The following is a 25,778-nucleotide window of genomic DNA, read 5'->3' as shown; positions in this document are numbered from 1 at the left end:
GTTGCAGAAGCCAGCCTAAGAGGACCAGACCATATTTGGAATTCTTGCTGCAATCAAAACCAAAATTAATGAGAAGTTCTATACAGTTTCCCTTAAAAAAAAAGATAGAAAAGACAAAACTTGATATTCGGTTGCACAGCAAACATAAATGAGAGAGGCTGCTGACAACCCTAATTTATCCAGTATAATTCCAGTCATCAAGTTACAGAAACTGAAATGTAATACACTTTAATCTTTGAGTTTTTAAGACTGTACGTAACCAGTATTTTTTACTGAATCAATCTCTTCTGTTATGTACAGCTTGCTTTCCCTTTTTGATCCCAACCCAAACATCAAATAAACAGAGCAAATATTAGACATGCTTGTCTAATTTTTCCTCATGTTTTGTTGATATGATTACAAGCTGTTGGCTTTGTAATTACTATCTCGTGCTGAGACATCGACTAGCACTGCCAGAAAATATTCTGTCTCTGCTTAATACTCAAGTTGTCAATTAAATAATTTCAAGCTATTAATCAAAATTGTCAACAAAATAATTTCTGGTGAACAAAGCCTTTTTTCTTCCAACCCATTGTTCAAGGTTAAGGATCCATAGTTCTAAAAACCAAGGACAAGATACATTTAGTAATTATTCCCAAGAACTTTGTTCTTTTAGGGCTGTGCGGTATTTAAATGGAGTTCTCATTAAGGAAAAGAATGATATTCCTCAAACAGTCCGCTTGGGCATAGCTGACAAAGAAAGAGGAACAATTTTGGAGATTGCTGTAAAGTCTTGTTCAGGAGTCTTGTTTTTGTCAGTGTCACTGAAGCTGCTCGGAGAGTTGCCTGAAGTTTAACACCCGCGTGAATACCAAAGCTCCATAAAATAACTAGAAGATGGGAGAAGGAATTTCAAAAATGTAAAATTAAAACTTTCTCTTGACCTTTTTCTGTTAAACTATTCTGTGAAGAAGCAAGTATGATAAGCAGCCTGCAGAGTCAAAACTCCTGGTATTAAACAGCGTGCCTACTTTGCTGTTCATTAGCACTGCAGTACAATCCCTTTCTGTGTGAAGATCTCAAATAGCAATTGATTTAGTTTTGACCATGTCTCACCAGGTTTGAAATGTCAGACTGAATTAACAAATTGTGTGACCTTTAAGGGTACTAGATTTTAAATGACCTTTTAGTATTAGTTAATGCCTCCGTCTGCATGGAGGCATATCCCGAGATAATGAGAGTAGAGACAAATCCAAAGATTTCTTGAGACATCTCCCATCCCGTAAATGATATAAGCAAATATTTAACTTACTGCTCCTGGAAATACTTGTGCTAAGTGTAAGCATTTTTGTTACCTATGTTAGTTCATTTTGAGGCCTAGCAGGAAAAAAGACAGGTTAAATGCTGGAGTGTACAGAAGCAAATGCAAAAGCAAGGGCCTGCTTTGCCTTTCTCATGTGTGGATCTAAGAATTTTCTGCGTATCGTTCTCTGACTGCAGGACTGAGCTCAGTGTACTTGAGTGTGTGCTAGAAATTTCCCGATTGAATACAAAGCCAACCCAAGCACCCTAGGAAATGGCAGCTCTTCTAAATAACTGCTTGGAGAATGAGCCCACGGGGAGCTGGGACTCACAGTAACGAGGCCATGAGCTTGCAGTGAATTTGCTGCATGTGACTGACAGGACACTGTCCCAAAGGCAACGTCCAGCTATTCCCAGCTCTTTTCTTTCTGTTTCAGTTGTGCAGGCTTTGTGCTGGCTTGAAAATATCCACTTATCGTTTTTTATCTGTACTGCTGCGTGGCCAATGACCCGCAGCTGAGACCAGGTTGCACTAGTGCAAACACACACTGATGGACTCCCTTCCTAGAGCCTGGAGCTTTTGGCACCTCAGCAGGAAAAAAGAAGATAGGAAAGGGAATTGCCCTTAGTAGTGCAGGTAGTTTTTGTGCCGTGCTTGTTAGGATGTCCCCTGTCCTTTTCGCTTGCCTGGAAATAGCTGACAAAGAAGATGTGCCACTGGCTTCCCACATAAAGCTATTGATGCGCATTTCAGTGTTGTCTCTGGGTCAGAAGGATGTTGTGTTACACAGTTTAAATAGTTCCCTGTCCTTGTGGCTGCACGGTGACTTTCGTTCTCCCTGTTTTCTTTTTATCAGTCAAGCAGGTTGTAATGCGTTGCTACATTTCTATCTACCCGCTCTTTCATTAAATATTATCATTTAATTTTCCAGTGACATCTGAAATCAGAATAGAGAGCTGCTGGGAACAGCCCATTTATGGAAAGGAAATCCAGAGCAGCCATGAACCGAGGCGTACAGGAATAAGGACTTAGGCAGATGCAGGAATGGAAACTAATTTTAGTTATTCCATTGCAAGCTCATCACACTGTCAGTGTCACGCTCTTCTTTATCTCCCATATCACATCCAACAGTTACCTCATGCCACAGCTGTCTCCTGACAGAGACCATTGTGGGGCATTTTCGTAATAATTTCATCCCTGTATTTTGGAAAACTTCAGATCACATGCTGTGAGGGTTGCTAGAGCACATTACCTTGCATCACTCTCCTACTTCCCTGAAATGGCATATACGTCTGTGGTGTCCTGATTAGAAAGCGGACTTGAAATGAAATCCCTGCATTTACACAGCTTTTGAAAAGGATTGCAGGTTTGCCCAGTACGAATTTTAAACACTTCTCAACAAAATGTCTCGCTGTTGATTCAAGCGCTGTGATACAGATGTGTCTTACACCTCCTTACATTGTGCAGTGGAAAAATATGTGGGGTTTTTTTCACATCAATCTCAGTGTTTCTGAGCGCTGATTAACATCCCAAAGGCACTCCTGTTCTTTCATTAAAACACACGCTTTTCTTCTTTGTTAATGCTATATTACTTATGGGCAAAAGCAGTGTCGTGTGGCTGAGAGTGACAGCTCTCTGCGTCGGATAGAAAAGACTCTTGGGTGTGACATTATTTTTTTTCTCTAAGGTTTTAGCACAGAAACAAAGGTTCCCTTGTGCTATAATGCAAAGCCCTTGCAGGAGCAGGATGGGACAGGGTATTTCTTGTGGTGAAGCAGGACATAGCATTTTGAGTTCTGGAAATGGAGGCACGGTTGCTAGCTCTGCTATCTGTGTCCTCTGCTACCTTGGGCAAATAATTTGATAAATTTTCTTCTGTGAAACAGGGATGCTTCCCTTTGCTAGTCTGTGTGTCTCTTCACATACAATGTATGTTCTTGGGGGGACAGGATTTGTTTCTTATCTATTGCACATGCAAGCGTCTAACTGTGCTGCTGACAATGCAGCATAAAGCTTAAATGAAAATTTTAAAGCTCTTTGAAATCATAGGATACTGGAAATGTTTGATGCTTGTTAGGTTTCCTGGCTCACCTGCCCTAAATATGGGGATTTGGAATTGCAGTTTGCAGATCTATAAGAAATGTCCCCAAAAGCCCGTAGTGGATGTGAGTCCTTCCGTTGTGAAATCTGAAATGAAATGCCCTTACCTCCACCTTTGATAATTACATTCATATACAAGCAGGGCAGGCAAAATTTTAATATCCTCTCCCCCTCCAATAGATTATTTAATTAAATTTTTTTTCATGAAATATCTCTCTTCAAATATTTAAAAAAAAAAAAAAGAGGAGCTCTAATGAATATCTGCTTTTCAGTAATGCTTCTGTATGTAAACCAAGAACAATTCTGGTTTCCTCTACAGAAACTTTAATCTCTTTGGGTTTGCTTGGTGGTGTTTTCTGAGAGACTCTTTCAATAGAATCCATTAAAAACAATCAGAGAAAAATAAAAAAAATATAAAAAACATTTTTTCATGTTTTTAAAAAAGCCTAATATGTAATAACAATCTAATTTTAAAATCTTAATTAAATTTGTTAAGGTATGGACTACTGAACCAAAATCCACCTGAGTTTACATGTGGAGAAATTACATGTGACATTATAACTAACTAGCAAACTTTCTTTTTAATTACTGAGGAAAAACTCATGTCCAGAAAGCCCAGGACACACGAGCAAACATGAGTCACTTTCTCCTGGGACAGGTTCCACATCCCAGTCTGCTCTGAGTGTGTTAGTGAGAGCAGGTGTTCCTCCGTTCAGAAATCAGACTAAGGAAGGGTGAGGATGCTTAAAAAACACTTCACATTCTTCTTCCCCACTTCCTCTCACCCAGAGGAGCATCACACCCTTTCGATCTTGTGTATCGTCGACCTTGACACTTGGTAAAGCCCTGCTTCACTTTCTAGCCTTTCAGCACCGAGCGTGCTTCACACATTCCTGCTCAAACCCGTGCTCTTCTGCTGCCTCTTGACAGAAGAAGCCGTGGAGGCATCGGCTTGGAGGAAGTTGTGGGGTGCCTGAGATTAGAGTCTATTTTGGAGCCCCGCAATCTTCAGGACTGACCCTTTCGACAAGTGAGCTGTTCCCAGGAGCTGCTGCATAGCCTCGGCTACCGCTGTGTCAGCTGCGCTCGCGCTCATGCCTGACCTGCTTAGTGCTGTGAGTAGGAAAGGCCTCTCTTCGTGCTCTGGGCTGATTTTGCCCTCCAGTTCTTACCATGGCTTAAGAATGGAGAGTGTCCAACCCGTAGTGCCACCTGCGCCAGAAGCCAGCTCTGACAGGAAGGGCGAAACGTTAAGCAGTGCTGTATACGTGCTGGACATTGTTCCCTGACACCGCCAGGTTCAGTGCAGAGGCTTAGGTTTTCATTAGCTACCTTTGCCCATGTACAACTGCAAATTAACTGGGGAAACGAACACAAACTTCCTAGGATTGAGGGCCTTTCTATAACTCTGCATGCCTGATGCACCATTTATTGCCAGTGAAATGGGGTCATTGTTTACGCTACAGATTTAATAATAATTAAACAGTGATGCTTATTAATGTTGCCTCTCCAGCTACCTCAGTTAATCTATTTAGCATAGATTTTTTTGAGAGCAATTTCCTTTGTAGGATACTTACTGTGCATGTAAATTGCAGTGCATGTGAAGAAAAGGACAAACCTCTTTATTTCAGTGACATGAAATAAAGCCCTTCTGTTAAACAATTTAATTCAGAAAAAAAAGGAGACGTGTTAAATTCATCAGCCTGCAACCTAAGGAAACAGGAAGCTGCTTTTATATCAGATGTACTCTGTGGGTATTCCTCATATGACAAATCCCCAGCAAGGTCTAAATTGAGTGAGTTAGGAAACTCAGCCAAAGCTGGTTTGTATATAACACAGCAGGCTGCATTGCCCCTCAGTATGCTCTTGTTCAAGGAGTTATCGAAACGAGAACGGAAATGCAAAGACAGTTGGAATGTCTGAGCAGTAATTGTGTTCCTAATGAGCCACTGAATCAAGATGACCTATTTGTGGGTTAGGAAATTGGTCAGATCGCTGTGTGCACACTACTTTTTACTTTACATTTGCAGGGTGTGAAATTACAGATTCATAGAAAATATGTCTGGACTTAGCAAGGCTTAGAGGGGTCACTAGCCCAGTCTGCTCCAAGGCAGAGTCAGCGCTGCTTGTGTCACTGCCGGAGCAGTTACAGTAATGCTGTTCAGTCTTGTCACCCAGCGAACCAGAGTTGCACAGCAGACTAGGTTTTAACTCATAGGAAAGTGAAGTGAACTTAGAAAAACTTCTCTGGCTCTGGAATTGTTCATCTGGGTTAACAGAGTAACAGAAGAATTTCACTCAAAGTCTGATTAAGGGACAGGTGCAGTCCTCAGAATAGCCAGTGCTTTCATAGTGAGAGAGGAGATTCAGCTAAAAACCTCAGAGCCACACAAATGCTCAAGAAATCCTTTTAAATTCAAAACCTTCAGCTCTTAATCTCATAGAAAACCCCAAACCTTCAGAAAGGAGCCGTGTAATACCATGGATCCTGGTGCTTACAGACTCCACAAGGCATATCTATCTGCGTGCTGTTGCCCGTGGGGTCAAGCCATTATTCATACTCGTCTGAGAAGGAAAAACAGATACAAGCAAGGGCTGAGGGTAAAGCCGTATGCTGTGAAGTGCTGAGGAGGTTCAGCACCTGCTGCCTTCCAGCAAGCAGTAGCTCTTACAATGTGCTTCTCTCTTTCATTTAACAATATCTTCATTTATATATATATGAAATCAGTGCATTTCTGAAATTTATATATAAGCATAAAAAAAGGAAACCACTTCTGTAGGTATTATCGCTCTCGTGACAAATCTACTGCCTGCAGAGCTGGCTGTGACAAGCTGTCCTGAAGATTTTCCGTTACGGTGGCATGAAAGAGTTAAGAGAGTCTGTTCTCATGGTTTTTAATGTTAATCTCACTTCCTATGGCAGTGAGGACCTTAGTGCAGCATAGTCAGGTGATGAATCACCAACAAAAAGAAGATTGTGCTTTTCTTTTAAAGTTAATTAACAGAAGTGACCTGAATTTAGCTCCAAAATTTCCCTAAGTTTTCTGGGCTTAGCTCTGGAAAGCCACGATATTCAGAGATGAGCCTTTGACAAGGCTGCAGCTAATTTATAGATAAACTTGCACAGATAACCATGAACTCTGCAATGAGATCTAAATTAATCTTCCTAAGCTCAAATATCTGCTTTTAATGTAGTGTAGCAATAAGAGGGACCTTGATAATGTACTTAGCTTTTATTGTCAAGTTCCCCACGTTCAGAAGAAGAAAAGGTGAAAAAAAAAAAGAAAGGCCATACTAAGGTCTGGCTCCATGACATCAATACTGCACGTGATTTTCACAAAGATACTGATATTTAGGAAAAAAAATAGAGGATTAATTTAGAACAGGTATGGAAAAGCAGAGTTCAGAAAACTGAGCAGATCACTGGTGGTTTAGCCTTTGGGTAAAGTTCTTAGTACTTGCAAGGAGAAACTCTGCAGCATGGGCAGAAATGCCTCTTTATCTTGAGTACTGAACCACTTGGGCATAGGAGCTGAGCTCTGGCCCTGTTGCCACAACAAGGGCACTTTGAAAAAGTCTGTGAAGAACAAGGAGATCTGAGTGGACAACGTTGTGTAAGAACTAAACCAATTTTTGCAGGCACAATGAATTGGTGCAAAGGTGAAGTCAGAGCAGTCTGTTGGCCTTTGTTTTTTTCAATAATTTTTAGACAGCCTCTTTGGCAGTGGTGTGACTAAATCAAGAATAACTATAACCTGCCAAGTCACATATATAAGGTAAAGAAGGAAGGAAAGATTTTTTTTCTGAACCATTTGCAAATATTACAGTCCTCTCTCTGTGTCTGAGCATTTATACGGCACACAGCACTGAGTGCCAGCATTCAACTAGTCTTAATGTTCAGATCAGGAAAGAGTGGTTTATAGTGAAAATAAGCACTGAAAAAAAAATAAAGTCCTTATCACAAACTGTGTGGTGCCAATGCAGGTGTGTGGTGGCTGCATAAAAAAAATTGAGGCCCAGCTTTACAGGCCACTCTTTCTGGCTCACGTTCGACCTCTCTTCAAAGCGCTCTTTCCAGCGGAGCCCTCACAAAGCACAGCTTTGTAGTTGCAAGGTGAGAAATTCTCCTCGCTCATCTTGAGCTCATCTGCTCCTCTGCATTCAGGGCCTTGTGACTCCAGTATTGTGGTGGTACCTAGAGCTCTCCTCCCGTGCTGTGTGCTGTACAAGCACAGAAGAACGGACCTTTTCCCAAAGAAATTCCTTTGTAAGTGTCATGTCAAGATTTAGCTCTAAAGTCGTTTAGAGGCAGAGTTGTTACCTTAAGGGAGCTATTCTTTGCCCTTGGTGCAAAATTGATAGGTTTGGGTAGAGGCTCTGTAGAATTTCATTTTAGCTTGAAATCTGCGTGGATGAAAGCTGTTCACGCACGGCAAAGGAAGTCAGCTACCAGGAGGCAGAAAAAAGGGCAGTTCCTCTCTGAGGAGAAACTTGTCCTATCTCCGAGTGTCCTAGCGCAGAATGTTTACAAAATGCTCATTAAGGGAAAGGGGATTGCGAGATAGCAACAAATCTGGTGAACAGCTTACACTACACGAGATAAGAGAGGCAAGGCGACCATAGAAGAGAGCAAGCCATATCCAATTACCGAGACCTGGTTTTGGGGAGGGGGAAGGGGGAGACAGACAGGACGGATCACAAGTTTCAAGACAAGAGCTTCCAAACTTGTCATCTCTCTGTGACACAAGCCGCGTACAACCCAGCGGATAAAACCGCCACTTAGCCCACACGAGAGCTAGAGCTTGTTGAGTGCGGTTGGAGGCTAGAGCGAAGCCATGGATTCTGTAGTCCTCCAGCTGTGGGCTGTCCTCTGTCTCTTGGTTCACCTTGCCGCTTGCAGTCCCATCTTGAGCTTGGAGCACTCTTCCTTGGAGGAAGACGTGCCTCTTTTCGACGAGATCCTCTCCGAGCAGGATGGTGTTGATTTCAACACGCTGCTTCAGAACATGAAAAATGAGTTTTTGAAGACATTGAACCTCTCTGACATTCCCCTGCATGAAACGGCCAAGGTGGATCCGCCAGAGTACATGCTAGAGCTGTACAACAGGTTTGCTACTGATAGGACATCTATGCCATCTGCAAATATAATTAGGAGCTTCAAAAATGAAGGTAAGATATGTGCATCTCTAGGAGAAGTAAGTAGAAATGAGCGCCCTTATAGTTAATGTGAAATATATTCACCAGGCATGGAGCATGAACCGCACTAGGGGAAAAAAGGCCTCTCAGTGAGGACGGTGTTGGAAATAGGCAGCTAACAGTGCTTGTACCAGTGTTACCCAGACCCCACTTCTCGTGACATAGATCCCTTGTCCTTTACTTTTGAGACTGTGAGGTTTTGGGAGAAGATGATGTTTCTTTAATGTTTGGACAGCACCAAGTATAATTTGGGTGCGTCATTTTCATTATCCCCGTAATGACGCACATTATTTGCAATTACCTGATTGATTTTTCAAATGGGTACCTCAAGTAATACTTGAAATTAAGGCAAGAAATGTTTTTACACACTGTTCAAAGGAGCAATATTTTCCTATTAGGGGCTTAGCCAAATTCTGCTTTCTGTTAATATCCTCTCGCTATTGATCCTCGTGCGATCAATATTTTCTTCCTTTGGCATCTGAGTGTAGTCCAGCAAATACATAGAAACATGTGAAGCAGAATTTTGGATAACTCTTAGGTTTTACTTTGGAGGACTAGAATATTTCCTATTTAAAAAAAAAGTGCTGAGGAAGCCTAGTTGTGACCGTAGGTAGTTTCCTGATATGTTTCTGCTTCAGCATTTCCTCTCAGTTCAGTGAGGACCAGATAATGTTTCAGCGCTAACATTCAATAGCTTGTCAATACCTATTTGCACCAACACAGGTTTTATGTTAAAAATGTTTTTCAACTAATAATTCCAAATATCGATTACTCCACTTGGCAGATACAACTGCTTTGATTCGTTTTATTTACTTAGGGGATACATGCAATTATTCAAACTGCCGTGGGGCTTCTCTCATCGTTTGTTAGCCTAATTAATGAAGTATAGAAGTCATTATTGCCTTTTTCTAACATTTACAATTTCAGTGTGATGAACTATAAGTCATTTCAGTTTTGCAATGCAGTGAGGTGCAAGGAGAGAATCTAAAAGCTCTGTTCTGTTCTGTCCATCTGCCAGGCCTGGGCACTCTTCACCAGCAATGTGTTTCTGGTTTGAAGAGGCACTACATTGGGGCTTAAATCTTCTTAACATATTTTTTTCTCCAGTGTGGAGAAATTTATTGAAGGGTTGATGGCAAACCAGTAACACCCACTGGTGAACAGTTAGTCATCGGAACAGCCGTGCCTGTCACTGCTCATCAGCAGCAATGAAGACACACGCAGGCAGGCGTGTTTTTCTTGGCTTATTTTGCACTATTTGGGGGGGGAAAAAATGAGATAAAAATTGCCAAGTCCAGTATACTAAAGAATAAAATACAGAGTGGTTTAGTGACGTAAATCTGAAATCATTCCACTGGCAAAACTGAAATTCTCACACGTTTGCAGCATTGCAAATAGCACAGACTGACCTTTTGCGGGTAATACGTGTGGCAGTTCGCAGTTCTGTGCCTTGCTGTAACCATGACGTTCGAAGCCTGTTTGATCACTGCAGAAGTTCTGCACCAGATGGGGTAAACTTGGCCTGACTTTCTGTCGTTTCAGTCTTTCTCTCACCTCTTCCAATCCAAAACAGCAAGATGTGAAGTGACACTGCTGATGTTAAGACAGCTCCATAAACGCATGCAGTTAGAGGCACTATGCAATTAATGTTTGTTACGTGTCTTGAAAGTCTGTGTGACTAAGAACCGTGCCTTTCACACTAAAGAGCTCTTTTGATAGAGAAATTAATTACTTGCAGTGATCAGGACAGTAGAAAAAGACCATGGAATTTTTTTGTTCACCTGACTGCTGAAAATTGGCAGTAATGGTAGTTTCATTATTATTCATTAAATCCTTTATTAAATTTGTTATAAGAACATTATAGAAATATAACATGCTGCATGGCTGGAATTATCTCTTCGTTTTAACCCATAGACCGTAATGTCCTCCTTGTAAATGGGACTGTAATCAGTTCTTAAAACTTGAATGAAGGTCTTAAGAGAAGTTTTTCTTTTCCTATGGACTCCACATCTCCCTTCCTGACCCTGCTAGGGGTGTAATGGTAACAGTAGGAGATATTTTACCCTGTGGACTTTCTAGCTGAAGAGCAGAGTCATGTCCTGACTTAGAAATGAACACTTCTCATGCCCTGCTAACACTCACCCAGCTTCTTACATATGGTGTGGCCTTCCCCCACCTCCTGGTGAATTACTTGTGCTCATCTTCTAAATGGTCAGGTGGCATTTCTCCACCCTGTCATTATATGTAATCACTGCAGACTTGCTTTAGCATATCAAGGTCTAGGAAATCCCAAAGATTACTTCCACTATGGGGATTATAACTAAGCTTGAATAGCATTGTCTCTCAGCTCGCAGTCTGCTCCTACCCTGGCATTGTGCAGAACGTATTCAGCTCTCACCTTTATCAATTGACAGGTAGGGAAATGCAAGCAGAATCACCCCTCATTTTTTTATTTATGAACAGATCAAAGTGCAAAATGGAAAAAAAAAAAGTAGAAAAAGGCAGGTGCCTCGAAACCTGAAAACTGAAATTAAGTAGGACAAGTCACATGCTTAACTGGCTGCTTAAGTGCACTAATGGAGCATGGCCAATACTTGCAGCTTTATCAGTGTCATTTTTCTACAAATGTATCAAAACTGGAGAAGTCAGAGATGAAGATAGTAATAGATTGCAGAAATGTTACCCATGGTCTCTATGTCCTAATCTGTCTTCTGAGTTACAAGTAGACAGCACAGTAATTCAGCAACAAATACACAATCATTAGCTGAGATTCCTGCATTGTGTGAAGAAATGCATACTGCCGATGTGTAAACAATGCAGATAGGACAGACAGCCTGACTGACAAGCAGATACTATGTACTTATATGTTTTATTAACTAAAGCTGCCAAAAGTGCCTGGCTGAGTACAGCTGTTTGACTGCTCACTTGAAGCCCGTTGAGTCTGTGGCAGGATTTCTGTTGACTGGCAGTTCACACTGGCTGTTCACTGCTTGCTCTTCCTAGCCAGGAGCCTTTGCATCTTCTGAAGCAACTTTTCCTCCCTTAGTGCTTGACCCTTTCAGTTTCTGAGGGATGTTTTGGCAGAAGGGAATATCTGCTAGCACAGAAACACTAAGCAGACACAGATACAGCCTGCTCTTCTTGCATGTGCAGCTTATATGTCATCTGTCCCATGTTCACTCCAGTGCGATATCCTTCTTTCCTTCCTCTCCTACACTGAGGAATGTTTTCCCTCATTTCTTTAATAATTGCTGTGCTGCAACCTAGAAGTGATTTTGTTTCAGTATTAGGCAACACATTTTTAGTATGAAACTCTTCCAGGTGACAAGGAAGTCCCTGGAAGGCATGGGGATAGAAGAGGAATCTGTACATCCAGATTTATGGTCTTTGTCATGCTTGGGATCTTGCTGTCCTTGGACATCTAAAATAGCCTTTTTTCCAAGTACGGTTTTGGGAAATGGTGAAAAAACACTCTCCTGGAACTGTTCGACTGAAACCAAGCAGAGCAAAACATGTCAGATGAGCTTCAGTGCATGTGTTGCTGGATGTATTGACCCTGCTAAAATATTTGATCTTTGTTATTTCCAGACTTGGCTTCCCACCCCATTGGTGTTACAGGAATTCGGAAATACCCTCTTCTATTCAATGTTTCCATCCCTCACCATGAAGAAATCACCATGGCAGAGCTGAGGCTGTACACCTTGGTGGAGCGGGACCAAATGCTCTATGATGGGCTTGACCGGAAGGTCACCATCTTTGAAGTGCTGGAAAATGGCCGTGTGGGGGTAGGAGAAGAGAGAAAGACGGTGGCACTGGCATCCAGGCAGATCTATGGCACGAGCAGTGAGTGGGAGAGCTTCGAGGTCACTGAAGCCATCAGGCGTTGGCGAAGGGCAGGGCTGACCACGCACCGGCTGGAGGTTCACATAGAGAGCAGGGAAGGAGAGGAGCAGAACGGAGAGGGCAAACTCGATATCGACATCAACTCTGAGGCTAAGCATGTGCCCCTGTTGATTGTGTTCTCTGATGACCAAAGCACTGACAAAAAAGAGGAGAAGCAAGAGCTGAACGAAATGATAGACCATGAGCAGCTCCTGGACTTGGAGAACCTGGAGGTCGGCAATTTCCATGGCCAGCCCGGTGAGGAGGCGCTGCTCCAGATGCGCTCCAACATCATTTACGACTCTACTGCCCGTATCCGGAGGAATGCAAAAGGCAATTACTGTAAAAAGACTCCACTCTACATAGATTTCAAAGAGATTGGCTGGGATTCCTGGATCATCGCCCCAGCGGGATATGAAGCTTATGAGTGCCACGGAGTATGCGCCTACCCCTTAACAGAGCATGTCACACCAACGAAACATGCCATTGTCCAGACTTTGGTTCACCTGAAGAATCCCCAGAAAGCCTCCAAGGCCTGCTGCGTGCCCACCAAACTCGATCCCATCTCTATTCTCTACTTAGATGCAGGGGTGGTCACCTACAAGTTCAAATACGAAGGCATGGTGGTATCAGAGTGTGGCTGCAGATAGTAGAAGGGAACGCACGCGCAGGGGAGTGCACAGGGGAAGTATTTAATGATTCAGTCTGTAAATTTGTACATTTCGGATTTCCTATTTAATAAGGTTATTTAATGAGGCATGTACAGATAATTGTATGTTTCCTTTTATGGGGAATGGGCAAGTCGTGCGACCGTAGGGAATGTATATTTTGTTCCATTGCTTGCTTCTCGCTGTTCTTTGCTGTCCAAATTATGACCAAGCTTCTTTTCCTATCAGGGCATAGAGCAGATCACTGGATTGTTTGGGAGGGCTTTTCGTGCCCAAGGGGCAAATTCAAATTCACAGAAATAAAGGCGTATTTTTGTATTTTATAGATGTTGATTGGCATCTATAGGGATTTCCAAAGCTACTAAAGACAGGTGAGCTATGGGCAATACACACCTAGATTGTTTACGTGCTCAGATGTTGTTTTTAATTTATTTCTCTAGATCTTAAGTCCCGATAATTCTCAAGCTCCCAGATCACTAAGGCATGACAAGGTGTTAGACTTTTTCCTTTTTTCTTAATCCTTTCTTTACTCTTTCCCTGTCTCACTTAAAGGTAACTGGCAGGGATAATTTGGCATCTGGAGTGGAAGGGAACCATTCCCTTTCCCATCTTTCTTAGTAAAGCAATGGGCCCAGGAGCAGTGCCAGGCTTGTGCAGTGCTCTGATGTGCAATGGCAAGAACTTCCCCTGTGCATGTTTATTCCAAAAGCAACGTGTGTAAAGCAGGGCTGGCTTTGGTGCATTAGCCATGTGCTGTCTCTCGAGGGCCAGAAATAAGAGCAGTAAATTTCCTGAATCCTTTAAATTGTACCAGTCTATACCAGCTAAGAAACTAGCCCCCCTACCCAGTCCAGTAAGTTACATACAGTACAGCTACGTAATCCAATTCAAACAGCCAAGTAGTAGTAGGGCATTTAGTCTGCATAGAGCTAGACAGAACAGGAGACCCCTTTGTGCCAGCTAGATAGAGAGGATCTTTCCTTTATGTATGTGCTGAAGTTGTCAATTCATAAAGATATTGCCCCCCCCGCCTTAAACTATATATGATGGAGTCACATGCCATGTTTCCGCCACTCTTCTGCAACAAATCGTGGTGATAAGAAGGTGTCGGAGCTGAGAAACAATAGACCCGTCACTTTATTTATACTAAGCTGCAAATTTGTCAGATTCTTGGGAAAGTGTAAGTGACGTTGACTCTTTTAGCCTGTACCAGAGCCTACTGTACTGTCCCTGCATCTGTTTTACACTTTTAAGGGAAAGTTATCTTCCCTGGAAGTGATAAGGGTCTTTGAAAGAATCACTCTGACACTTCAGGGGAATGAACACAAAAGACTTTATCATGCACCAACTAAAACCAGTTTCGCCTATTTTCACACATACTCTTCTGTGCTTCCCATAATTTATTGACCTATTTATTGACCGCCTGCCTTTGTAATATAATGTAGAATACAGAATGTTTTATTTTTGTGCTTGTGTGTAATCCCACTTGGATAAAACCTTGTACCGATCCTATTTTACATGGAATGTCTTTGTTGAGTTGTGCTGCACAGAGATGGGGGTTGCTGATTTCTTTTCTCCCCGATATTTGTAAATACCATATACCACATTATCTCCCTTGCTTACAGAACTGTTCACCCACTGCAGTGATTTAAATAGCATTGCGGGGCACGTATGGTCTTGTCCAATGTATAACTCCTCTTGCAGCAGTATCATCGCTTTAAGTGGTCAGCCGTGTAGTTTATTGTAGAGTTAGGCAGCCTCCTCTCGTGCTGCGTGTTCCCAGATAGGGGGCTGGGCCATGGGGCTCTATTGCTTTATGCCTGCGAGTGACTGACACTGCTCACAGACCTTTCCCCCGAGCTACGCTGCAATCTCAGCCTGTGGTTAATGGCACGTTAAAAGAATTCGTAAGAGGTGTGATATTTTGCTCTGCTGACATGAACTGCGGCAGCCAACGGTTGAAGTGTGACCGCACAGATCCTTTCGAAACTATCCACAATTCTTATGAAGCCATTTGCCAAGACAAACCATTCACCTTGTTAGGAGTGATAATCCAGCATTAGGGAGATAATCCGACATTTGCTTTTATCGTCTCTTTTCTGCAACTGTTCCCGTGGCAGTGATCTGACCAGCGTGCTTTTTGCACCACTCCAACGTTTCTGAAGAGCATGGAGGAGGACCTGTGCCTTAAAAATAATAAGTAACCCACTGTAATCACCCATAATCACTATAAATTTTCAAGTGACCACGTAGCAAAGCAGAGTGGCTGCCTTCGCACTCTCTTATTGCCAGAGATTTGTTGTAGTAGAGCAGATAGTGTATCAGAGTACAATACAAACGTGGGTAGGCATGTAATTTTACCAGTAAGTAAACCTGTGTGTGTGAATTTTTACAAGATCAGTAAAAATATCAGTGATGGCTTTTTAGAATTAGGAGCCAGCCAGTCTTTTGATTTTCTTTATAAGAAACAAGGACTGTACTGCTGATCGAAGAGGATTTCAGCCAGAGGTTGTGGTGAAAAACCATAAAGCATGAGATGTATCCTATTGGGCTGTTTTGGGAGAAAACTGAGCATCTCTTGAATCCTTCAGCTGCACCTTTGCACTTCATATCCTGAGATTAGGACTACTGAGAATGGTGTTTCATTTATTAACGTGTGTTTGTTAGGGTTGCATGTCCGCTTTATGAGCAAAACCTTACTTTACTTTTACCTTACCTTTGAATATAATTATGCAAAGACATTTGTTGCATGTTTATGCAGTTAGATGGCAGAGATCAGGCAAAATAGCACCAAAAAAAAAAATTAGGGCAGTTATTTTACAAATAGCTTGCCCTAAGTAGCAAATTAAGGTTGTTTCTGCAAACTCAGAAGTGCTTGGCTTTAAATACACCTGTCTGAATCGATACGACACTCACAAATAATATGGTGAGTGCCTGACAAGAGCCAGTGCTACCCAGCTGTAAGTGCTGGTAATGTGAGTGACAAGTCCCTGGAAAAATATTCCACTGCATGTTTTCATTTTCTTTGTTTCTTTACTCCTTCCTTCTTTCCTTCCTTCCATTTATCCATGTTAGTACTGTGACTTCTGTTTCTAAAAGAATTTACTTTCCACATTAAATAGTAGTGTGCATTGATTTTCCTTTCATTTCTTCTCTATTTTATATCAACGTGCTAGCAAATGCTTGACTTAAAAGTGCGTACCAATTTTAGAAAGGGAAAATATGGCTCCAGTATGGATCTGTCTTTCTATCCATCCATTCATCTATCTCTCAATAATTGCATGCAACTAAACAAGGCAGCAATCCTGTCTCACCAAAATCACCGGTATCAGTTGGATTTTTGCTTTCCTCTGTTTCTAACTGAATATGCATAAGCGTAAGCAGATGTGAAGCCCCTTTTTTGCTGGATGAAATGGCAGGCAGTGCTTGCAGTCTAAATAGGACAGGCAAAGGGGTGGGAGCAGAAACAAATGATTCAAAGAGAGGAAGAGCCTGGATAACATATCAGTGAGGGAGTTGAGGGAAGAGTTTTGGTCTTGGATTGCTGCTCTTAAATCAACACACACGATGCCTCCAGAAGAGCATGAACTTCAAGACATCTTACTCATTTCTTGGCCCTTGAAGAAATCATGACAGCTGTGTCTCCTGTGCAAACACTCAGCACCAATGCCAGATTTCACAACGCACTTGGAAGTTTGAGGTTCCCTTAAACGATCCGTATCTCTTAGCTCTCTGCACATGGACTAAAATTCCTCAAATAGATTTCTCCCCAAAGCTTTCTTGCATTATCCCTTTCTTGGGTGTGATCCTGGAGTCCAGGCTCGCTCTGCATAGCTGATTTGAAGGTACAGATTCCTGGAGTTGAGCGTTAAAGCTTGACAGCTCAGCGTGGCTTTTTTCCGCTGCTGCTCCAGCCCTGGCAGCCCCTTGCTGTGGGCAGATGGGCTGTTTGGGGTGGGCTGGGGAGAAGGGGCAGAGCCCCACACTGTTCTGGCAGGAAAGCAGGGCACCCCCTCTCCCTAGCAGTGCCTGTTTGCTGGATGACAGCAGCCTGGTGCTGGCTCGCGCTGCTCCTATTTGGAGGTGTCCAAATGTCAGTCTTCAGAAAAAAAAAATAATTCCTGAGTATTGTAGACACTTAACTCTTTCCAAAGCCACTGGGCCCTGCCTGGTGAGCAGCAGCTCTGGAGCTAAAGGCATGAGGATCACCCTCCTCAAAACTGAGGTCACTTAGGAAAAATCATCTCCCAAAGCAACAACCATCCAAAGCAGCAGCCATAACCTGTGCCCATCTTCTCCCAAGATCCAGCTACCGCCCTGCCCTTCTTACACTGCTCAGAGAGCAAAGCAAACCCGAACCTCCAGCAGTCTAGAAATATCAAAGAATCGAGTGGGTTTTAACAGCCATGGGCAGTTTGGTGCTTGGCTTTCCTACAGCACAATGGGAGAGGTTCAGTTAAGTATTTTCTATGAAACACACGGAGCCAAACCCCAGCAAAATCTATATTTTTTTAAGGAAAAAAAAAAAAGAAGGAAGATTTCCTGGCACTTGAACATCTGCTTCAAGCATTTGAAAAACTACAGCCCAGTGTTAATTTAAACTTCCTTATAACCCAGTTCAACATTTGGAGTGCAAACACTGTTAATAGGATGGGAACCGGGGTGGTGGTGGTTTGCTTACTATATTGGGAAGCAAAGCCAGAACAAAACTCGCTTGAGATAGAGTTTTTGTTTATACTGCTGACCCATCTGTCTTCATTAATGCTCTATTTACAGGAAAAGTTTAAAAATTAGCTTCTGCTCCTTCTTCAATTGCAACAACAACAAATAAAGGCTGAGTGGTTCATTTGCCCTCGACTAAAAATGGAAATTCTTATCAGCACCCCTTGGAAGAAGAGCTTTATTATATGGAGTGTATTATTGTTGAATATTAATGCTGGGACTAGGCATTTTGGCCAGAGCTGTGTATTTCTAGCACAAGCAATGTCAGGAGTGGAGCGGTCAGGGAGGTGCCTATGTCGCAGAAAGCAGAAACCAGCTGCAAAACATGACCCATGTCTTACTCTAAACTGCTTTGAAGTCTAAGGGAGAAATAATGTTGTTTTTCTCTGGTCTTGACCCCCACAGCGTAACAGGGTGTGATTTCCCGGAGTGTGAAAGGGGACACATTTGAGGCTAAGCCTTGACATGGCACAGAAATCACTCAAGCTCTCTGGCACTGACACCAGATAAGGAGAGGCAGCGTGGGGCGATACCCCTTTCTCTTACCTGCAAATAAAGGGACAACACACATGCACTGAGAACAGATGAAAGCCACCCCAAACCTTCTACCCTGAACATCCTCCAGCCAAAAGGAGGCAGGTTTGTGACAACCTGTTATTAAGCCAGTTTAGCTGGCAGTGAAAAGCAGCCAGGTCTGGTCACACATTTAGTTGGCACAGCTGTAACCCAAAGAGGACCTGAATTTATAGCCTACCACCCCTGGACACTTCCTAAAGAAAACAGACTGTCAAACCTCCTGCTGTGCAAATGAACTTCTTTAAAATCTTCCCGGTAAGAAGAAAAAGTGAAGTTCTGCACCACAAGCCCACTGAAATGGAGACATCGATTAAAAGAAACCTAAACCAAACTCTCTTTCTATAAACCATAAAGCCAGTCATTTCAAAAGGGCAGGCAGGTTTATCAGGGTTATCATCTCATTGCACATCCCACTACAGGGGCAGGCTTTCAAATAACCTCAGAAAACTGGGCATATTTTGGGAACAAATCTGGCTGCTATGCATCTTTTCTCCCTCTCCTTCACCCCTTTGTCCCTGACTTGCTGTCCTTCATCCCTCTATCGCTCTCCATCCACTTTTGCACAGGCAAGATATGCTTTTTGTCAGGCCACGTCTCTGCAAGCCATTCCCTGGAGAGTGGGACTCAGTGCATGTAGCGTGTCTGCCCCTCACAGAGGAGCATCTTGCTGGGCAAATGCAAGGCTGGTGAAAGCACTCGAAGGAGCAGCCGTTAGAATCACTGCTGCTTTTCCCGATAAAAGTGGAGGGAAAAGTCCACTTTTTGATACCCTTGGCAAGAAGATGAATAGTGGAAGGGGGTCCAGCTCTCCCTGAAGTCTTGGTAACATCTCCTGCGGCAGCTGAGCGCATTTGCTTTCAGATGCATGCTAGTAAACGCCAATTTACTCTCCTGCCTCTCAAGGAGTCACTTCAGACGGCAATAAGAGCAGAATTTGAGCCAGCGATTAGCTGTGAAAATTTCTGCTTCTAACCCCATCTCACCACACAGCATTGCTGGCAGAACTCATTAGGATGTGGCTGCGTTATTCCAGCAGACTGAGTTACTTTTTAGAGCGGATAATGCTAGAAAATACAGAAGAGTGTTGCTAACGTATATACTGCAATATATCCAGCTCAGGGCAAACGAGTTTACGTTGGAAATAGGAAGTTTGCTGACTTGTTTTATGCTGTTGGGTACGTGCCCAATGTGATTCTGTTCACAACGCAAATTGATCAACCTCCTGCTCAGCGTTTCAAGGGCTTAGCGGGACCTTTGATTGCATTTTTTACGTAAACAAAGGAAATATGAGGGATAAAAGCAATCAACATGGCTGCAATAAAGGAAACGATATGAGAGGAATGGATTTCTGTGACATAAAGCAATGCTTCCTGAAAAGAGGGTGGTTTTTTTTCCAAGCTCCAAATACGACATTTTCTGTGACGGCCCAAGATATGGCCAACAAAGGCAATACGCTGTATTTTATTTTAAATGGGCAGCTGTGCTATTGAATTGATTAATTCAATATTAGCACAATTGTATTTTGCAGAAGCTGCTGCCTGTCATATCCGCAGCGACTTTAGGATGAGGGGATGCTCACTGCAGCGCCAGAGCTTCCCAAACAATGTCCTTCAGCTCCCCGCGGCTGAGGCTATCCAGGACGTGAGCTTCAGATGGTGTTGAAAAGATATGTGTCAAGTTAAGTGAGAAGGTTTAAATACAGGGTGGTCTCTGAAATCAAGTACAGTAGCTAACTAGCAACAGTGGCTAAACAACAGTCCAGCCTTCCATAGCTCTCAGGTTTATGTTGGCTTTGCTGTAGCAACTCCTTATCTTCCCAGAGATTAGAGCATTTTAGATCAGTTGTTGTGAGATTGGGTGGAATCCATTTCCTGAGCTGTCACCGCCGGCTAATCAGGCAAAGTCGAAATGCAAAGCTTTGGGAGAGGGGGAAAGCAAACACGATACTGAACATCCTCTATTTGCTTTTATCATTACGAGATTTTGGATTCCCAGCTCAAGATACCGATACAGAGAAGCCTACAGCCTGAAATATAAGCCAGCAAATAGCTTATTGTAGGAAAAATGAGCCCTTTTACCATTTCTGGTACTGGTACCTGGCATAACTGTTCACTAGTTACTGCTTACTGAGCCTGCTCTTCACCAGATCTGCTCTATGAAATCCCAACCTGAATTCCCCCGTGGGTTAAAATGAGAGGGGGAATCCATGGGAAACCGAGATCCACGCAGTTAGGAGACTAACGAGCTGATCCAACAGTTGAAACATTTTAAGTGATTTAATTTTAACTTATAGTAGTTGGTTGCTGCTGAGATAGACACCAAATAGCGCGACATCATGCAAATACAACCTGCTATCCAAAACTTCACTTATAGCTTTGTACCAATTTTGAAGTCGTTCTTGCAGGGAAAGTAAGTTGCCCTCAACCCCAGTTGCTTTCCTTGCTGAACTCCCTCCTTTTCCCCTGGGATTCCTGTAGCTCACGTCGTTTCTTGTTCTTTTGCACTCCTCTGCCAATCGACAACTTACGCCAGCTGCAAATTTGGCCCAATAATATTGATTGCATGTCTTGTGCTTCCTCCGTCCACCCTAATTAGTGCATTAAAGATAAGCAACGTGCCCTGAGCAGTGAGCTAATGGCAGAGGGAGCAGGCCATGCTTCGCGGGGCATGCGTCCTTCCTGCCGGGGGCTGCCACATGTGCTCCTCCGTGACACTGTTCAGGGCACTGCATGCAACACTAATGAGCTCCAGGACAGGCAAACAATTTAGACAAGGGCCTCGGTGAGCTCCCCAGAGTTGCATTAACCCCTGCACTTACTGCAAGAGAAAGGAGGAACTTTTAAGATAGAGCTGTTGGCTAAGCCGGACCCTGCTGCACGCTGCGGTCAGCACGCACGCAGGAACACAGCAGCCTCCGAGGGACTGGGTGGCCACTGGGAAACAACAGTACCTCTGTGAACAAATGAATTGCACCTCTATATCCGCTCTCAGCTGTTCTTCTAACAATAACCATCCCGCTTTTGCATCATTTTCTCATTCTTGCGTCATTTTTCTCAGGAAAGAAACCAGTGTCTTCACCACTGGCACCAATGTTGTCAACACTTCTGGCCTAAAACCTCTAGCCTAAAGTTAATAAAAGGAAGGGTTATGTGGCAAGCCCAGTGATCTAGTTATTATCACAAATATATATAGCGTAGATTGGGATTCAGGAGTCCCAGGTCTTTGTCTGGCTCACAGAATCACAGAATCACAGAATCAATGAGGTTGGAAGAGCCCTCTGGGATCATCGAGTCCAACCGTTGCCCTGACACCACCCTGTCAACTGGACCAGGGCACTAAGTGCCATGTCCAGTCTTTTCTTAAACCCCTCCAGAGATGGTGACTCCACCACCTCCCTGGGCAGCCCCTTCCAGTGTCTAATGACCCTTTCTGAAAAGAAATTCTTCCTGATGTCCAACCTGACCCTCCCCTGGCGAAGCTTGAGGCTGTGTCCTCTTGTCCTATCGCTGGTTGCCCAGGAGAAGAGGCCGACTCCCACCCCGCTACAACCTCCCTTCAGGTAGTTGTAGTCTGCACTAAGGTCACCTCTGAGCCTCCTCTTCTCCAGGCTAAACAACCCCAGCTTCTTCAGCCGTTCCTCAGTTTCATAGGTGCTCTGCAAACATTTTCAAAGGCTTCATTACTTTTGTGTTGAGCTTTGGAGAGCAAAAATCTGTGACCTGGATGGCTTGACTTTTATTGGGACAGAAGATATAATTAGTTTGGCTTGAATGGTGAGTGCTGAGCACTCTGCTGCAAACTCCTTTGCCTTGACTGGCCAAGGCACTGCAAGGTTTGCGCTGGTGTGGGCTCACCTTCGTGGACAATGGGCTCCTTGCTTGCGGGTATTGAAGCTAAAAGAGGATGGGGAGCTAAGACACGGGACAGGTCAAGCAAAGGCAGTCTAACCATCTGAGCCTTACATCAGTGTCCTAAAAACCCACTATAGGTGCAAACCACATTAAAGCTCCGTCTCCACATTGCGATGGGATGCCAGGGTGCTTTGCCCCAGCTGGTGTTCCTGCATGTGGTTTCCGAGCAGTCTTACAAAATGGAAGAAAGGCTCTGCTACAATTTTATTTTTAAAAGCCACCCTGCTTGCCATTATCAGTGAGGCTTCATATTTGAGTGAGCAGAAGCGGGTCAGAGTGGATGACAGCAATTTAATCTGCTCTTTCCTTTGCCATAACTTCTTGTGCTATCCTTGACCCTAAGCCAATGCCCTTCCACTGCCAGCTAGGGGAAAGATCCAGTCTCATGGAGCTAATGAGTTTCTAAACCTGTATCCCAGGTCTTCTGCAAACTGTAAATGTGATTTATCCCCATCGCAGACTTCTTTACACTGGATATGAAGAAGGTAGCGAGGGAGCAGGTTGTTCCCACTCCCCCAGTGGAAACATCCCTTCCCAGGGTGTGACAACACTCCAGTTTCCAGTGGACATTTGCCCTTTCGCTCCTCGGCGCTGCTTGTAGCTGTTGTGTTGGGAACAACTGTCCCTGGGGTGCTTGGCTGACTTCCTGACTCCTTTTGGGTTGGCATTTCCATAGAGTTCAGCACTTAAAATGAGCACCGGATTTTTAGCAGCATCAGAAAGGTGGACGCATGCAAAGGGAACAACTGACATCATTAGAAAATCCATCCTCTGAGCCCCAGGAAGGGACACACAGGGTAAAGGTGTCACTGAAAAGACCCATAACCTTCACTGGCCCTAGGGATCAAGTGTGGACCTCATCCAGAGCATGCAGAGCACAAGGGGACCCTCTCCGGCTGGATGGCAGCCTGTGCTGGCACTTATCGGGGAGCTGAGGAAGGAAACAAGGCAACGCTGCTGGGATAAGGAAAAAATTGCCTCTCACATGCTCCGAAAGCCGATGCCAAGCTGATGCTCATCCTCATTTCTTTAATAAGAGGTCAAAGCCTGGCCCCTGCCTCACTGGCTGGCTTTAAAATGCACTTGTTTGGAAATAGCTCCCTGGATGCAGCAAGCAGCATTTCAGCCAGCTGATGAGATTAAAGGAATGTCCCCCTGTTCCCAGTTCCTGTTATCGGGACATTGTGTTAAGAGGGACGGAATATCACATCGCGTTTTTACGCGTGATAAAGCAAATTTTCACAAGCCACACCAGAGGCTGCTGACGGCGCGGGGAGTGTCGGTCCCCTCTGCCGTGCAGGGCTCACCAGGGCTGGCTGCACATGGGGGTACAGGGGGACCTTTTGGACAGGGTTATGCAAGAAAAGCTTTCTGTGAAGCTTCCTTCCATGACGGACTCGAGGGGTAAACAGGGTGTTTCCTTCTCGCTGAGCTCTCTGCTTGTGGATTTTTGAGCTTGGTAAATTCTCTGATGTTTGTTAAAGGTTGAGCACACCCTGGAGTCTTGCAGTGGCAGCACCACCGCTAAGGGCTCTCTGCTCTGCCCCACAGCCTTACTGTTAGGAAATTTGCACCCAAATTCATATCGCTCACCTGGTTGCTGTATTTGGCTGAACTTGTAAGCCTTATTTCTTAGGAAACCAAGTTCCCAATTAACTGCTGAGCGCTTCTGTGTATGGGAATTACCTACTGAGAAAACTCCTGTAAAGGAAAACAGCCAGAAGGGTAAACTATCCTCGGTGGAGACCATGCATGCGGTGAGCTGTTGGCAACGTGAATTACCCAAGGAAGAAGCTGTCCCAGCTGGAGCCTCTGTGCAGTATTCACCAGGCTCAGGGCATTTATCTGCTCGAGTAACTCAGAATTCCTAAACTCACAAGTTTTGTGCTAGAATAGATGAGCATTTTCTCCCAAGGAGTGCTTATTGAGGCAGCTCCTGTCCCTGCTACCCTGGCTGCTTCCTCCTGCCCCCATGTTGGCCCTCGCTTTATCAGAATCCTCCTTTTTTTGCCCGGTTATTTTTCCTCCAGGCCAGTTTGATGCTCTGGCTTCGTAGCATCCCTGTGCTGCAGCAAGGTGGCAGGAAAACACAGGGAAAGCTTCCAGGGAGAGTTTGGCTAAAAGTCTGGGGACTTTTTTTTTCCTCCCCACCTTGAGGAACAGTTATTCATATAAGAAATCTCAATTTGGCAGTTTTTTCTTCTTAAAAGCAGCCTATTTTGGAGGTATCTTTCAGCTCCCATGTAAAGGAAGGACGGATTGCGTTACTCTGTCATTCCTGGGGAGAACAACATGTTCTCGCTGCTTTTCTTTCATTAGTTTAAGCCATCCTAAATAATGGCTGGGCGCTTTGTCTGCACGTCCACCTCGCCTCCCACAACGACTTGCTATATTATGCAGTAGCCAAGCTAAAAAAGGAAAGTTACTACCATGCCAAAAATGCAACTTTGATAAAATATGAGGGGATAAGTCAGCGTAAGCGTGACTGGCTCGGGATCCAAAGAGAATAATGTGGGAAGGATAATTTTACTTTCTTGCCTCTCACGCCTACCAAACGCCTGGATACAATGAAGTGAATTCCTAAATGAATGCAGTAAATACCTAAGAAAAGCAAAACAGAGTCTTTGCTCTAAGGCAAAGAATGCTAGCAAGTGAGAGCAGGATGACTGAAATTATATCCTAAAAGATGACATATTTTCACCCCTTAATGCACGGTTTAACAGTTTTAGATGTATTCAGATCTGTGGTTTTAATTGCTCTAATTTGGAAAGCCATATCACATTTAGAGAGGAAAATCCTCAGTGTGTTTTGTGGGTTACCCTAGACTCCTGTCACCTTGAAGGGGATGCTCTGGTGTAGTGTGAGGGTTAAGGGGGGTGAAAAACTGCATTTTTGTCAGCTTCCAAGCCTACAGTACCCAGGACAGGGTTGAAAAGGATCTTTCTATAGTCTTTATTCTTTATTCTCTACGATAGTCTGTTGTACTTTTATATTATGATAGTAGTAGTTTCACACTTCCTAGGATATCCAGAATCAATGCTTAAAGCCTGCTGAGCTGAAAAGCAGCCACCAAACAACCCTCCCTGAGTTTATAACGCCGCTTGCAGCCCAGAGGAACAGCAACCCCTGCTTCAGGAACAGGAGACACTTTCTCTGCTACTGCTTCCCCAAAAAGCTTCACAGCTTGGCTGCAAAAAGAGAGGGAGGAAAGAAACGTAGGTCGTGCATCAGTCAGTTTTCGAGGATCTCATGTTCTGGTGTCTCTAACAGAAGATCTGAAAGTGCATTAAATCCAGAGTAGGCTTTGGGCATTGCCAGTATTCTGGGCTTTGTGCAGCTGAGAGGATGTACCCTTGGGGTTGAAAAGGATGCAAAGTTTCCACAGGTCGGGCACGGGCAGATCCATGCTTTTCTGTCTCTGGGAAAAGCTCACTTTTAAAA

General features: G+C 43.7%; 1 protein-coding gene across 1 annotated transcript; it reads left to right on the top strand.

Annotated features, from left to right (window-relative positions):
* Nucleotides 1–8,217: 8,217 nt before the first annotated feature.
* Nucleotides 8,218–13,110, top strand: BMP10 (bone morphogenetic protein 10). The gene is made up of 2 exons (XM_068421576.1): nt 8,218–8,551; nt 12,167–13,110. Exons 1-2 carry the CDS (start codon nt 8,218–8,220, stop codon nt 13,108–13,110), a joined length of 1,278 nt encoding a protein of 425 aa, XP_068277677.1.
* Nucleotides 13,111–25,778: the final 12,668 nt, after the last annotated feature.

Source organism: Nyctibius grandis, chromosome 33, assembly GCF_013368605.1.
Source record: "Nyctibius grandis isolate bNycGra1 chromosome 33, bNycGra1.pri, whole genome shotgun sequence".
Lineage (NCBI taxonomy): Eukaryota > Metazoa > Chordata > Aves > Nyctibiiformes > Nyctibiidae > Nyctibius > Nyctibius grandis.
The sequence above is the reverse complement of the archived record's forward strand: the minus strand, read 5'-3'. Positions and strand labels throughout refer to the sequence as shown.